The sequence below is a fragment of the Caenorhabditis briggsae genome (genome assembly GCF_000004555.2).
Source record: "Caenorhabditis briggsae complete genome, chrIII, whole genome shotgun sequence".
Lineage (NCBI taxonomy): Eukaryota > Metazoa > Nematoda > Chromadorea > Rhabditida > Rhabditidae > Caenorhabditis > Caenorhabditis briggsae.
The window spans coordinates 12,527,563-12,541,753 of NC_013490.2; the positions used below are offsets into that span (position 1 = coordinate 12,527,563).

The 14,191-nt window shown below is 37.2% G+C and overlaps 2 protein-coding genes across 2 annotated transcripts in view; one reads left to right on the top strand and one right to left on the bottom strand.

The window, feature by feature from the left end:
- CBG12270 overlaps window positions 1-2,197 on the top strand; it is a gene marked incomplete at both ends in the record, with an annotated part of 3,592 nt that extends 1,395 nt beyond the window's left edge. The window contains 4 exons of the mRNA XM_002642638.2: window positions 155-278; window positions 325-424; window positions 919-1,101; window positions 2,102-2,197. Coding sequence (XP_002642684.2) covers window positions 155-278; window positions 325-424; window positions 919-1,101; window positions 2,102-2,197 — 503 coding nt within the window. The remainder of the gene's footprint in view (window positions 1-154; window positions 279-324; window positions 425-918; window positions 1,102-2,101) is intronic.
- Window positions 2,198-2,515: 318 nt separating this feature from the next.
- Cbr-tyr-1 lies at window positions 2,516-9,743 on the bottom strand (the record flags this gene model as incomplete). Its single annotated transcript, XM_045244536.1, has 9 exons — window positions 2,516-2,760; window positions 4,603-4,870; window positions 4,995-5,227; window positions 5,884-5,971; window positions 6,067-6,257; window positions 7,243-7,712; window positions 8,392-8,462; window positions 8,836-9,023; window positions 9,641-9,743. The coding sequence occupies 9 exons, from the start codon at window positions 9,741-9,743 to the stop codon at window positions 2,516-2,518; spliced, it is 1,857 nt and encodes a 618-aa protein (XP_045094812.1).
- Between the last annotated feature and the right edge of the window lie 4,448 nt (window positions 9,744-14,191).

Below are 14,191 nucleotides of genomic sequence, written 5' to 3' on the forward strand. Positions count from 1 at the left end.
CGACAACCACCTCCAGCCGACCGCGTCTTAGGATTTACATATTGATCCATATCTCGCTTCAAAATTGAGCTAGAATCTTGATTTTTGTTGGACAATAACTAAAATTTCCTGAACTTTCAGTTTTAAAGCAAAAAGGTGATCGAAAAATTTCCAGGTACCTCTCCAAGCGTGGGAAATCTACAACCCTGGACGTTTTGTGTGGTCTCAAGTGACTCAATTAAAACAATGATCCGGAAAATTCTAGAAGCCGATGAACGAGACAATTATGTGTCGAGAAAGTTTGTTGAGCATTTTTGAGACGTTTAATTTAGTGGATTTTTTCAGAAAAGGCGCATCTTGGGTTGTCGACGTTTCTCAGCTACAGGACACCTGGCGGAGGCCCTATATCACAGATGCACCGTATTTGTTAATCGTTTGTCATGAGGTTAGGATAATTATAATCAAAATAAAATATAAACAATTTCCTTTATTTTGGTTTAAAAATCATGAGAATGGGTTGAAAGAAATTTGAGTTACAAGCGTTTGAAGTTTTGAAGGTTATATTGGAGAGCTATGTAGTTTCTATCGTTTATATCTCAAAAACTACAAAAGCTATTAAGAAACAACTAACTATCAAAATGAATTACAGAAAATTTTCTATATTTTTTTACAAAAATTATGAAAATTGGCTCAGCCGTTTTTGAGTTACAAGCGTTTGAAGTTCGCAGACAGCTAGTCACTCTCAGCGTCTGCGTCTCTCTGAAATTCGAACGCTTATAACTCGAGAACCACCTGACCAACACACACGATATTTGTATGCAGATAAAGAACATTTTCTACCAATTCTTTTGATACTACATTCAAATAAAGTTATTTAGCATTTCTAAACTCGTACCCCTTTGAAGAGACAAACACAACATATATTTTGCACATTTCCAGATCTTCCGCGACGTCCACAACAAAACGGAACGGGTCTTCCATTATAATCAAATCAGCACATCAATAGCTGTCGGAATTTTATTGGCGGCAATTCAAAATGTTGGTTTGAGTACGGTAGTGACGTCACCACTCAACGCAGGTCCCGACATTTCCCGAATATTGAGGAGGCCCGAAAATGAAAGTGTGAGTTATAGCGTTAATTTTTATACCATTGGAAAGAACGTAAAATTTTACATAAGATTGTGTTGATTGCAAATTTCATTTTCTACCGTACCCCACGCCATTGGTTTTGAAGGCTGCGAGCGAGTAACGCGCGCCTAGGAAGAAGTGCTCCCAGAAAAATCGTTCTAACTTGGTTAGATTTAAAGCTACACCGTCGGTTTTTGATACCATTCGGAAGAACGTAAAATTTTACATAGGACTGCAGTTTTTACAAACTTTACTTACTTTACCGTACCCCACGTCATCGGTTCTTCAGACACCTGAATTCGCGACAGCATCTTCAAAACTCAAAACCTTGATAAAACCAAAACTAACAATTCAATTTAGATGGGTTTTGTAACAAAATACAGGAAATTTCATGTATATGATTTTGTCAATTTAAAAATGTCAGATATTCAAACTAGGCTGGGACATATGACGAAAATAAGTGAAATTGGTTTTCCACCTTGATCTTTTTAGGAACTTAAAAAACAAACTTTACCGTACCCCACGTCATCGGTCGGCAAAGCTGCAACCGCGTAGCTCATCGGCGCTCCCCAGAAAAGTGTCTACAACTTGCTTAGTTTTGAAGATACACTGTTGATTCTTATACCAATCAAAAGAACGCAAAATTTTACATAAGACTTTAGTATTTACAAATTTCAATTTCTATCGTACCTTCACGTCATAGGTGGGCGAGGTTGCAACTTAGAAAAGTCGTAGTAACTTGCTCAGATTTAAAGCTATAGCGTTGTTTATTGTTTCATTCGAAAGAACATAATATTTTACATAAGACTATAACATTTGAATTTCTACCGTACCCCACGCTATCGGTGGGCGAGTTTGCAACTGTGCATCTATAGTTGCGCGGTACAGAAATGAAGCTATAACTTTATTAGATTTAACGCTACATTGTTGATATCAATACCAATCGAAAGCCCATAAAATTTTACACCGTTTGATACAAATTCAAAGTTTTCAGATCCTTCTACTCTTGCCACTTGGCTACGCATCAGAAGACGTTCTAGTTCCAGATCTCAAAAGAAAACCGGTCGAGCATATCACAAAATTATATTGAATTCTTTTTGCTTTCCAATTTTGCCTGTTTCACTTTTTTGTTTCGTTGCTTTCATTAAATTTTTTTGGTTTGAATTGTTGAAAAGTTTATTTGGGGATGGGAGGGAAATCATTTTGTACAAAAACCCGGATCAATTTGATGATTTCGGCAGGGGGCTGAATTTTTAAAAAGACTGAAAAATTGGGAAAAAATAAACTCGTAACGGGAAAAAAGTGGTAAAATTCAAGAAAAATGAATGACAGTATATAAAATGAGGAATCATGGAATCACAGAAGCACAGGGGGGAAATTTTCAGACAAAAACTCTTAAAGAAATTGCTCATCGCCCATAATCCAGCATAAAATCATCCACCATTCCATCATCCTCATGTTGCTCCGCGAGCCAGAATTGTGCATTTCGTCTGACTCTTCTCGATTGTCGTGCCACCGAAGCACATAATTGAGCTTCGTTCATGTTACACCATCCACAAGAGGCTTGACAGTTCTCAGCCATCCATTGACGACGTCGCGTGCAGAATTGTTGACCGCGCCAGTAGGCGCAGGAGACGTGACGGTCGTGACAACCTGGAAAAATGGAAAAAGGGTGAAATTTGCTACAGTATGATGTAAAATTGTCCAAAATCGGTTCACCAGTTCTCGGGTTACACCTATTTGGAATTACCGTATACCTGTTATAGAAGGATCCATGTACTGTTAAGTTCGAGTTGATTTATCTTGGTTCTTGTGATAGATATCAAAAATGTGTCAACAGATAAAATGTTAATGATATTATGATAAACATTTTATCAATTTACAACTTTTTGGTATCGTTTACAGGAACCGAGATAAACTGGCTTAAAGTGGAGGGCATTTTAAGTTCCTAAAAAGATCAAGGTGGAAAACCAATTTCACTTATTTTCGTCATATGTCCCAGCCTAGTTTGAATATCTGACATTTTTAAATTGACAAAATCATATACATGAAATTTCCTGTATTTTGTTACAAAACCCATCTAAATTGAATTGTTAGTTTTGGTTTTATCAAGGTTTTGAGTTTTGAAGATGCTGTCGCGAATTCAGGTGTCTGAAGAACACCTCTTCACGACTTTTACCCTTTTCTGAATGAATTCTTTTTCCCTTCAGTTTACATATTTTATTCACCAATACCGACGCCGCCCAACAACGATGCTATTTGAATTGCCGCCGACGGACTACTGTACCTGCTGATCTAACTCGGCCTCGCCGCGCACCAAGGAAACGCGCCTGAATTTGGGATTTATTGGACCACCCGGTTTTTTAGACCCTCCCGGATTGTTATAGTTTTTTGCTCCGCCTTGTTTCGATTTCTCCCATTATTATTTTCTAATATTCTGGTGTAATTTTCTTGTCGGCAGAATGAATCCGGCAACGGATTCATTCAGGTTATTCATTCAGGTTATCCTGTCTCAAGGGGCCGTACTAAAGCTATATGCCTGCAAAATAGATGCGGTTTTTGATCTAAATCATTTTGAATGCCTATATCACAAAAAGTAAAAAAGTTATCAAAAATGACTAACTATTAAAATAAAACACAGGAAATTTCCTACATTTTGTCACGAAAATCATAAAAATTGGCTTAGCCGTTTTTGAGTTACAAACGTTTGAAGCTAGAAGAGACACAGACAGCTAGTCACTCTTGTCTTCTGCGTCTCTCTAAACTTTAAAGGTGGGGGACATGAGAAAAATAATGTTCTAGAAATTTCGTTTAAATATGCTCCTCGAGGAGTTGAACTTGTCGAGGCGAGTGTTGAAGGTGCGGCGCCGCTACCGACTGAGCTACGCGTGCAAAGAGAAAGCCGCTGCCCGATTGCATACATAAAGGCGAGGGCGACAGCTGTACGCAGAGTGACATTAATCGTTGTACACCGTTACGGTAGAATGCATACTCTAGCTACAAAAAAACTACGAAAAATCTCCTGTCCCCCCACCTTTAAAGGCTTAATACTCAGGAACCAGTGGACCAAAATGTATGATTTTTGTATCAAGACAAAATACAAAGAATTTCTTAGATTTTGGTACAGAAATCATTGAAATCGGTTATTTGGTTCGCGAGTCACAAGTCGCTGAATTTCAAAGAGACGCAGACAACTAGATCGCACTCGTCGTCTGTGTCTCTCTGAACTTCAAAGGCTTATAACTCGGGAACCATACGACCAAATTTGATTATTTTTGTACCAAAATGTTGGAAATTTTCAGTATATCTTTGATATTTCATTCAATAAGAGTTACCTAATATTTTTAAAGATATGCTCCTTTGAAGAGGCGCAGACTTTTTTGTCTTCTAACAACTTTATCTTGCTAATTAGTGAACCAAATTTTGCGTTCTTAGAATCAAAATGTCAGGTTTTGTTTTGCTTTTATAACTACCCAAAGTTTCTTAAATTCTTACCTCGATTATTATCATTTGACTGGCATAAACCACACGACTTCCTGCAGTAGCGATTCATATAAACTGTATTCGTTCGACATTCGTTTTGTCTGGACCATTGGTTACAGCATGGGTCCTCGTTGTAGCAGTTCTGAAAAAACAGACATCTGGACACACAGACACACAAAAAGAGTCTTACAGATTGTGGAGTAGCAGCTGGTCTTGCTGGCTGTTGTTGGGGTTGAGCTTGAGGCTGTTGCACATTTGCAACGGCTGTAGTTTGAGAGGGCTAAAAATTCAATCATTGATTTTTATACCAACATGTAGGAAATTTCATGTAGATTATTTTATCAGTTGACGACTTCTTGATGCGGTTGCTGGTTTTCGAGATACAAGCGTTTGATCTACCCTACCTTCTGGAATTGTTGTCCTTCTCGACACCATCCGGCGACACACTGCCCCATGTAGCATGCATCCAAACCTTCGAATCCACGACACAAACCTCCTGGCTTCACTTTTGCGACACAGTGTGGATTGCCCCGTGTATCGCAGAACAAGTATTGAGATCCGCAGTTGGCGTTGTTTCGGTTGCATGTTGGGCGGGGTGCGTAGTGGTAGAGATTGTCGGTGTAGGCGTTGGAGAGTCCTAGAGATTTTAGAGTTAAAATGACAAGCGGAACGTGTTATACATTTTGAAATTAAGAATAAAAAAAATTGGTCAACTGGACGCTGAGTTATGGTTTTCTGAGGTTTCAGAGAGAGGCGCAGGCAATAAGAGTGCCTAGCTGTCTGCGTCTCTTTATAACTCTGTGACCAGCAGGCCACCGTTTTCATGTTTATAGTCAAAAATGACGAGCAAAACATTTTCTACATCTTAAGACAAAAATCAAGAACATTGATCAACTTGTTACCAAGTAACGGTAGTTTCAAGTTTGTGGAAGAGAGGCGCAGGCAAGAAGAGTGACTAGCTTCTCTGCGTCTCTTCATAACTCTGGTACCATAATACCGATGTTCTTGAAATTAAGCTCAAAATGATGAGAAAAAGATTTTCAACATTCTGAAACCCAGATCAAAAAAATCGGTCCACTGGGCCCAGAGTTATGCTGGTTTGAAGTTTGAGAGAGACGCAGACAACTAGACTCCTTGCGCCTCTCCTAACTTCAAACAGTCATATCTCCGGGGCCCATGAACCTAATTCTTTGATTTTAGCCTTATAATGTAGGAAATTTCCTCTCAATTATTTTCATATCAAATTTCAATGATTTAGATTCACTCGATTCTTACTAGAGCGCATTTACTCACCATCTCGGTTAATCTTATCCCATGGTCTCATTTGAGCGTAACTGAAGTGCTGTGAGTTGGCGCATGCACCGATGTCTGGTGGGTATTGCTGAAAACCGTGTTTTTAAGGATCAGATTGAAAGTACGCTCTAATGAAAACCGATCTCATTGGAGCGCATTTTCGTCGGACCAGATAAAACTCACATTTTCTCTGGCAAATCGATTCTGATGATTTTGACGCCACATTTCCCAAATAAAGTCCACAAATGTGTGATGGAGGAAAAAAATTGGGTCGTTGGCGGAGGTTGATGGTGGTTTCATGTCTCCGCCCATCCAGAGATGAATGGAGGCGTGAGTGTATTCGAGAGCTCCGAAATAGGGCCGGAATGGGCAACCTGGAAATTTCATAAAGTTGGGTTTAAATACTATTCATAGATAATTTCATGGAGATCATTTTGTAGTTCACGGTTTTTTTAATAGCTTTAAGGGTTGAGAAGATATCGACGTTTAAAGTTTTTTAGTTGCAAAAAAGTCTGCGTCTCTTCTAACGTTCCTATCTCTGGTGATTCAAACAAACTTTATATGAATGTAATATCAAATGAATCTGTAGAAAAATACCTTAATCTTAATACAAAAATCATTCAATTTGGTTCATTGGTTCCCGAGTTAGAAGCGTTTGAAGTTTAGAGAGATACAGACGAGGAGAGTGACTTGTTGTCTGCGTCTCTTCTAACTTGAAACGCTTGCAACTCAAAAACGGCACAGCCAATTTTTATGATTCTTGCACCAAAATGTAGGGAATATGCTATATTTAATTTTGGTAGTTGTTCATTTTTTGATAGTTTAAATAGTTTTTGAGATATAGAAGTATAAAATTTCCATAAGTCAAAAAGTTTACCTCTCTTCAAACGCCCATAACTCTTGAAATTAAAGTTCGCTTTGTTTTAATGAAATATCAAAATAATTTGTAGAAAATTTCCTTTGTTTTCATACGAAAATCATTCATTTCGGTCAAATGAGTCCCGAGTTATAAGCGTTTGAAGTTTAGAGAAACGCAGACGATGAGAGTGACTAGCTGTCTGCGTCTCAAACGCTTGTAACTCAAACATGGTTCGGCCAATTTTTATGGCCCTTGTGCCAAAATGAAGGAAATTTTCTGTATTTTATTTTGATTGTTACCCTTTTTTTTTTGATAGCTCCAATAGTTTTGAGATATTGCCGTACAAAATTGAATAGCTTCAAAATTGCATTTTCAGAGCTTCAGACCTTGATAAAATCAAAACTAGCAGTCCAAATTTGATAATTTTGGTGTCGAAATGTAGGGAATTTTAACCGAATTATTTTTATAGCACACTTTTGTTTTAAAGAAAAAAAGCTCACCTGTTTGTGGCGCAGTGAACGCCATCACGCTGACCAAATCATTCTGTGCCATCAAATTGTTAATATTCTGCTCAGTGAACATTTTTCCCTCCGTCGCCATTCGTCGAATAATATTCGGACGTCCTTCAAGTGTCCTAAATCCAGCAAACGGTCCGCTAACCAGTTGTCCCGATGCGTCAGTCATTCCCATGAACAATGGTCCGAACATAATCGAATCTCTTGGATCTGGCAAATATGATTCCAGCACACTGTCCCAATAAGGCATCGAAATTCCCGGATCAATCATTCTCAATGCGATTTCCATTCTTTTCATGTATTCTCGGTGCCAGACTAAGAATCCTGGACCCGAGTGTGCTCCGGAGGCGGAGCCCACTTGTCTGTGCATCACTGATAGACGATCGTACTCTCCAGAACGCTTGAGTTGCATGATGGCGTTGTGCCAGCGGACACGCTCGTTGTCGCTCATCATTCTGAAAAAGTAATTGTGAGCTTTTAATGTGAAATTTTATGCTCTATCGATTGGTATAAAAATAAAAGCTGTAGTTATAAATCTAAGCGAGGTACAACGGTTTTTCTAGGACGCACCGCTGAGCTACGCGTTTGCCGCTTTGTCGACTGATAGCGTGGAGTACGGTGAGAAGTATGTTTACTAAATTATACAGCTTCATGTATAATTTTATGCTAGTTCAATTGGTATAAAAATCAAAGTCGCAGCTATAAAACTCATCGAGTTATACTGACTTTTCTGGGACGCGCTGCTGAACTACTCGGCTCAATCTTTGCCGACCTGAAAGCGTGGGGTGCGGTGAAAAATGCATTTTGTTATTAATACTGTCTTATGTGAAATTTTGTGTTCTTTCGAATGGTATAAAAATCAATCGTGTAGCTTTAAAGCTAAGCGAGTTATGAAAACTTTTCTGGAAAGAGATGCTGGAGCTCTCCACAAGTTATGAGCCGAGACTTTGAGCTCAATTATCTCAGTTCTTCGAGAGCTATCAAAAATTTGCAAACTGATAAAATGTTTACCGTTTTATTACCAATCGTTTATCAGTCAACACTTTTGTGATATCTCTCACAAGATATGAGATACGTTAAGTCAAAGAAGAGCGCTCGAAATAGACGAAATTCGGTAGATTGCAAATAACATACCTGTATTCTTTTCTATACGACATCAAATATGGCTGCCCATTTGGAAGAATACATCCGTTTGCCATTCGACCCTAAAAATGTAAAATTTAGGATTACGGTAACCAAAATTTAAGCTTAAAGCAGTCGGAAGCATTAGAGCTTAATCTAAAAGTCCAGCTACCGCGTAGCTCCAACTTCGGTCAAATTTATTTTGGTTTTTTAAAAGATATCAAAGAATTGTTAACTAATAATATGTTTTTAATGATATCACTAACATTTTATCAGTTGGTCACTTTTTGATATCTCATACAGAAACCCAGATAAATTGACTCAAAATGTGCAGCTCAAAAAAATTGAGCGGAGCGCTGTAGGCGCGCCAGAGAGCTGTTGACGCGGCAACCAAACAGGTATGTCAGTACCCGTCAGTACCCTAAATATTCATAAATAAAGAAAAATATCACTCACCCCCATATACGGACAAATGCACGCAATATTCATGCATCCCTGTGCAGATGGAGCAAATCGTGGCGGGTTGGCTGGCGAGAATCCTCCTTGAACTCCTGGAGCACCTGCTTGGAACGCTTGACGCTTTCTGATCGCTTTTCTGGCGGCACTATCCCATTCTTGTAGCATATGACATGTTTGTTTCATGTCTGAAAATTCCTTTTTTTGTGGGATTCTCTAGAAGCTACAATTTTTAAATCACTGGCAACCAGGACGCTTCGGTCGGCCTGCCACACAAGGGTTCCTAACTTTGACCCAACTTATCTCGGCTCCTTCAAAAGATTTAATAAGTCTGTCAACTGTTAAAATACAGTTCATAAAAATGTACACACTTCGTTAGTTAACAACTTTTTGATATCTTTCAAAAGAACCAAGTTTATCTTGGTTTCTGTAACAGATATCAAAAAGTGGTCAACTAATAAAATGTTTGTAATTTTATGATAAACATTTCATTAATTTACGCCATTTCAATATCTCTTACAAGGACCAAGATAATTTGGGTCAAAGTTAGAATACCCCCAACTCGCGGGGTCGATCTGCGTCCGTTCACTAGATAACGCATAACTCGGTTCAAAATAGGAAATTTTTTATGAAGTAGAAAATTAAATGTAGATCTTGAAAAGAGCTACAAAATGATATATAATTTGGTTATATTTGAACTCCGAGCTTTGGCCGTATAGCGCCGGCCCGCCTCCTCTATGGCTTCTGGCCAGTGGTCGGCGCTCATAGATAGCTGCCCTTCTATTAGAGGTTTAGATAAAATTACCTGAATCTGGCGCCTGTGAGCAGTTGAAATCCGCATTCACCGAGCTGCTCAGCACGGCCAGTGTGCCAGAAAAGACGAGAAAGGCGCCGAGCCGCCTACCCATTTTTATAGTGGTGTTGGGTCTGGAATTAATTAGTGAGATAATTAGGGGTAATTAAGGAAGATATCGAAAAGATAAATGAAACGATAGATTTGGACTTATCAATGATTAAAAAAGAAGATAAAATCGGAAATTCTTGACCAAACCAAACTACATAGAATGTTCTAGAACTTTTTTTCTCATAAAATCGAATTTCAGAATTTCCTGTAAATTGGTATGTTCTGACCTTAATATATTATATTACACCTTGCCCAAACCCATAAGAAAATTTTTTTCAAGAAATTTTTTTTTCCAAATTTGTTCATATTCTCCTCCTCCCCATCTAACCTCTTGACCATCTTCTTCTTTTAGCTAAAAAACGAGAGAGTGTGTAATTTGAAGAGACACCAGACACATTTCTCATACATTCCATTTCTGATTTTGACCTTCGTCGTTTCGGCCGAAAAAAAACCACCATCTATTTTGTGTTTACTTCACCTCAAAAATAGCTCATTTCTCTGATTCTCTCAATTTCCCATAATATTTCTTTGATTCCATGAAAAGACATGCTAATTGATTCCGAAAGTTTGAAGTGGGCGGGGCCTATTTTTCTATGTTTGGCGAAGAACACAACAACACGAGATTCAAGGAAATGATAAGATCAATTTGAGAGAAAAAAACGGATAGGAAATTTTCGGTGGTTGACGTCAGTTTGATTACCAGCCTAGAAAAACCAACCATACCAGGTTAATTGTGAGTCACACTCAGTAGCAGTAGTGTCTAGTAGACCCTAAAAACCTTGGGAAACCCCTTGGAAGTTGATAACAATGAAGAAAAAAGACTAAAAAAGAGTTTTCGAGTAGCCGGGAGTCGAACCCGGGTGTTGAGATTGGTGGGCAAAAGCGGAAGCCATTGGGCTACGCGCGCCACGAGCGATTAAAGGCGATTGTTCTATAACAAAGAGGAGGTGGGCGCAACTCGAAGGTGGAGGAGGGGAGGTGGGGGCCGCCGCTTGTGGCGCCACTCTGGGAGGCATGGCGCAATGGATAACAGTTCTGACTTTGAAAAAAGGGGTTTTTGGTTCGAACTCGAACGGGTCGAATTTTCTTCTGCTTTTTGTGCAGAGTCTAGGACATCCATTCTTTTTGCCATACATGCTTTATCATCCAACTTTTCAAAAATTTCCCTGTTATTTTCAGGAAACAAGGATATTGTAAAACCTAAAAAAGTGTCATCAAAGTATAAGAAACATAAAAAACCACATTTTACCATCAGAGGGTTCGAACCCCGGACCTCGAGAACCATCTGCAAAACGCTACTCAATAAGCCACGGGAGAACATATTGCCTTAGAAGCGGAAGGTAAAGATAACCTGAAGCCAAGTGGCCACTGATAAGGGGGGACCAAGGAATCAATCTTCAAAAGTCTCCAAATACACTCCAAATACATGACTTTTGTGGGGAAAAAAATTTAAGGAGAGATTCAAGAAAGGAAAAGAAAACAAATAAAATTCAAAGTTCAAGGTTTCTTGGGAATGACCACTAGTTTGTATGTGGCTAGAAGCGAATTTTATGTGTTAAAAAATGCAGAAAATAGAAAATTTTCCCAGAAAAATTGGACCCGAATTATAGACTCAAAATTTTATGGCTTTTTTGGAGTTTCTGTCGAAAATGTGTGGCCACTCTGCGGTCTCGAACCGGTTGGGGAACCGCCCGTTTTTTGGCATAGAGAGACAAAAAACTTTTGTTAGGTATCCCCCCAAAAAGTTCAGTTCAGGCAAATTATCCTCGGTGGCAAACCGGAACTGGATGGATGATGTTCCGGAAGTTTCTATACGAGGAAATGGATAGGTATTTTGTTAGGGGAAGGAAACATCGGAGAATCAAAAGAGGAATCTGTCTAGTGATAACCCCCGGATAACCTTCACCTACTTTTTACTTCCAAAAACATGCAAGAATTGATTTTTGAAGTCTAAAAGATACCCCCAATAACTTTGAAAAGCTTTATCTTAGTTCCGGTAAAAGTTATCAAAAAGTGGTCAACTGATAAAATGTTAAGCATAAAATTTTACACATTTTGTTAGTTAAAAACTTATTGGTATCTTTTACAGGAAGCGAGATATGAGGGCTCAAAATTGTGGCGACGCTCAAGAAGGAGGGCGCAGAGAACCAATTTATCTTTGCTTCCATGAATGATATCAAAAAGTGGCTAACTGATAAAATATTGCTTGTTTTATGATTAATATTTTCTTAACTGACTACATTTTGATATCTTTTACAAGAACTAAAATAATTTGGGCCAAAATTAATGTACCCTACAAAGCCGGCTGAAAGACCTCCCTAACTTTGATCCGCTTTATCTCGGTTCGTGTGAAAGTTATTAAAAAGAAGTAAACTGATGAAATACAGCTTTTTTTATGATGTACATTTTGCCTGTTGACCACTTTTTGATATCTTTTACAGAAAACCAGATAAACTAACTCAAAGTTGATTACTAGGAAGGCCACACTAGAGCGGCCTCTTTTCTGCATTTTATTCAAACCAATTTATCTCATTTTCTGTAAAAATTAACAAAAAATTGTAAACTAATAAAATGTTAAACATAAAGTTGTGAACATTTTGTTAATTGATTACTTTTTGATAACTTGTACAGGAAATGAAATAAATTGGGTCAAAACTAAAGGACCATTCAAGACCAACTGAAAGGCTCCTTAACTTTGAGCCTATTTATCTCAGCTCTTGTGAAAGATATGAATAAGTGACCAACTGATAAAATGTTTTTCAGTTTATGCTTAACACTTTATCAGTTAATTATTTTTTATATCTTTCACTGGAAATGAGATATAAGAGTTTGAAGTTAATAGCCGGAAAAAAAAACTTTTTTTTTCCAAATTTCAATTTTCAAAATTTTTTGACCAAAAAATTTTCTAAAAACTAATTAACTAACAATCAAAAAAAAGTGGGTCTGATACTATCTTTGATATAGTGACCTCTGACTCCCCCCCATCATTTTTTGACGGTCATCCCCCCGAGAAAAAAAGTGGGCGGAGCCTATTTGTGTGTAACAATAAGAGGAAACGTTAAATGACCAACTGAATGTCTAGTGCACTTTTAAACATAGATATCGGTTTTTTGTTGATGTCAGCGATTTTGTACTGTCACATGAAAACGGAAGTTTAGGTCTCAAGGGGAAGTGAATTTTTGAAATTTTTGAGTTTCCGCCCGATTTAGGAAAAGAGGGGAGATTCAAAATTCGGAAGTTTGGATATACTAATTTTTGTGAGTTAGATGTTTTCGAACATTTTTTTTGAAATTTTAAAAATTTTTTGAAATTTTGGAATTTCAACAATTCAAAAATTTGGAAAATTCAAAAATTCAAAAATTCAAAAATTCAAAAATTCAAAAGTTCAAAAATTCAAAAGTTCAAAAATTCAAAAGTTCAAAAATTCAAAAATTCAAAAATTCAAAAATTCAAAAATTCAAAAATTCAAAAATTCAAAAATTCAAAAATTCAAAAATTCAAAAATTCAAAAATTCAAAAATTCAAAAATTCAAAAATTCAAAAATTCAAAAATTCAAAAATTCAAAAATTCAAAAATTCAAAAATTCAAAAATTCAAAAATTCAAAAAATCAAAAATTCAAAAATTTGGAAAATTCAAGAAATGCAAAACTTCAAAAATTTGAAATTCTAAATTTTTAAGTTTTTGGAACCAAACGCTGGAATTTTCAGAGGAATTTATGTCAAAATTCGAAAAGTCAAAACAAGCAAAAACATCTAAAAACTGGGACAGTTCCAGCCAAATATATAGGCTGAAATTGGGCGCAATTTATTTTTTTTTTATATTTTCTCCAAGTGTAACATACTGTATTTGTATTACGATTTTCACATTTTTTGTAACATTCTTCGCCTGTTTTTCAGATTTTTTTCTTCTCTCTTGTTTTTCGAAATGTTTTTCTAAGCTTCTACAGTCAAAAAAAGTAGTAGTAGTAGTTGGTTCGGTTGATTGATAGTACGGGTCCATGTACTTGGTCATTTCTCTTCTTCTTCTTCTTTTTTTTTGATGATACATACTTCTAAATAGAAGGAGACGTGCGGTTTTTACACTATAAAAATGCGGGGTGGCATTGAAAAAAAAAGAAAACATTGCGGCGGTCAAAAGCTGTGTAGACAATATTTTATTTCATTGAAATGGTCACTTGGAACCTTGAAGCCTAGCGGCAGCGTGATTACTTGTCATTACGCTGCAAGCTTTCTTTGAGCGCATCTATCTCGATTTCTGTGAGAGTTATCAAGAAATTGTTAACTAATAAAATGTTTGTCATAATATTACCAATATTTCACTCGTTTACAATTTCTTGATAGCTTTCACAGGAACTGACAAGGGAAGGTTTTTCAGACAACGATTGAGAATTCGCCCAAAATTTGTACAAAGGTACTTTCGAACACGCTGAATCCGAATCCAAAAAAAGTTT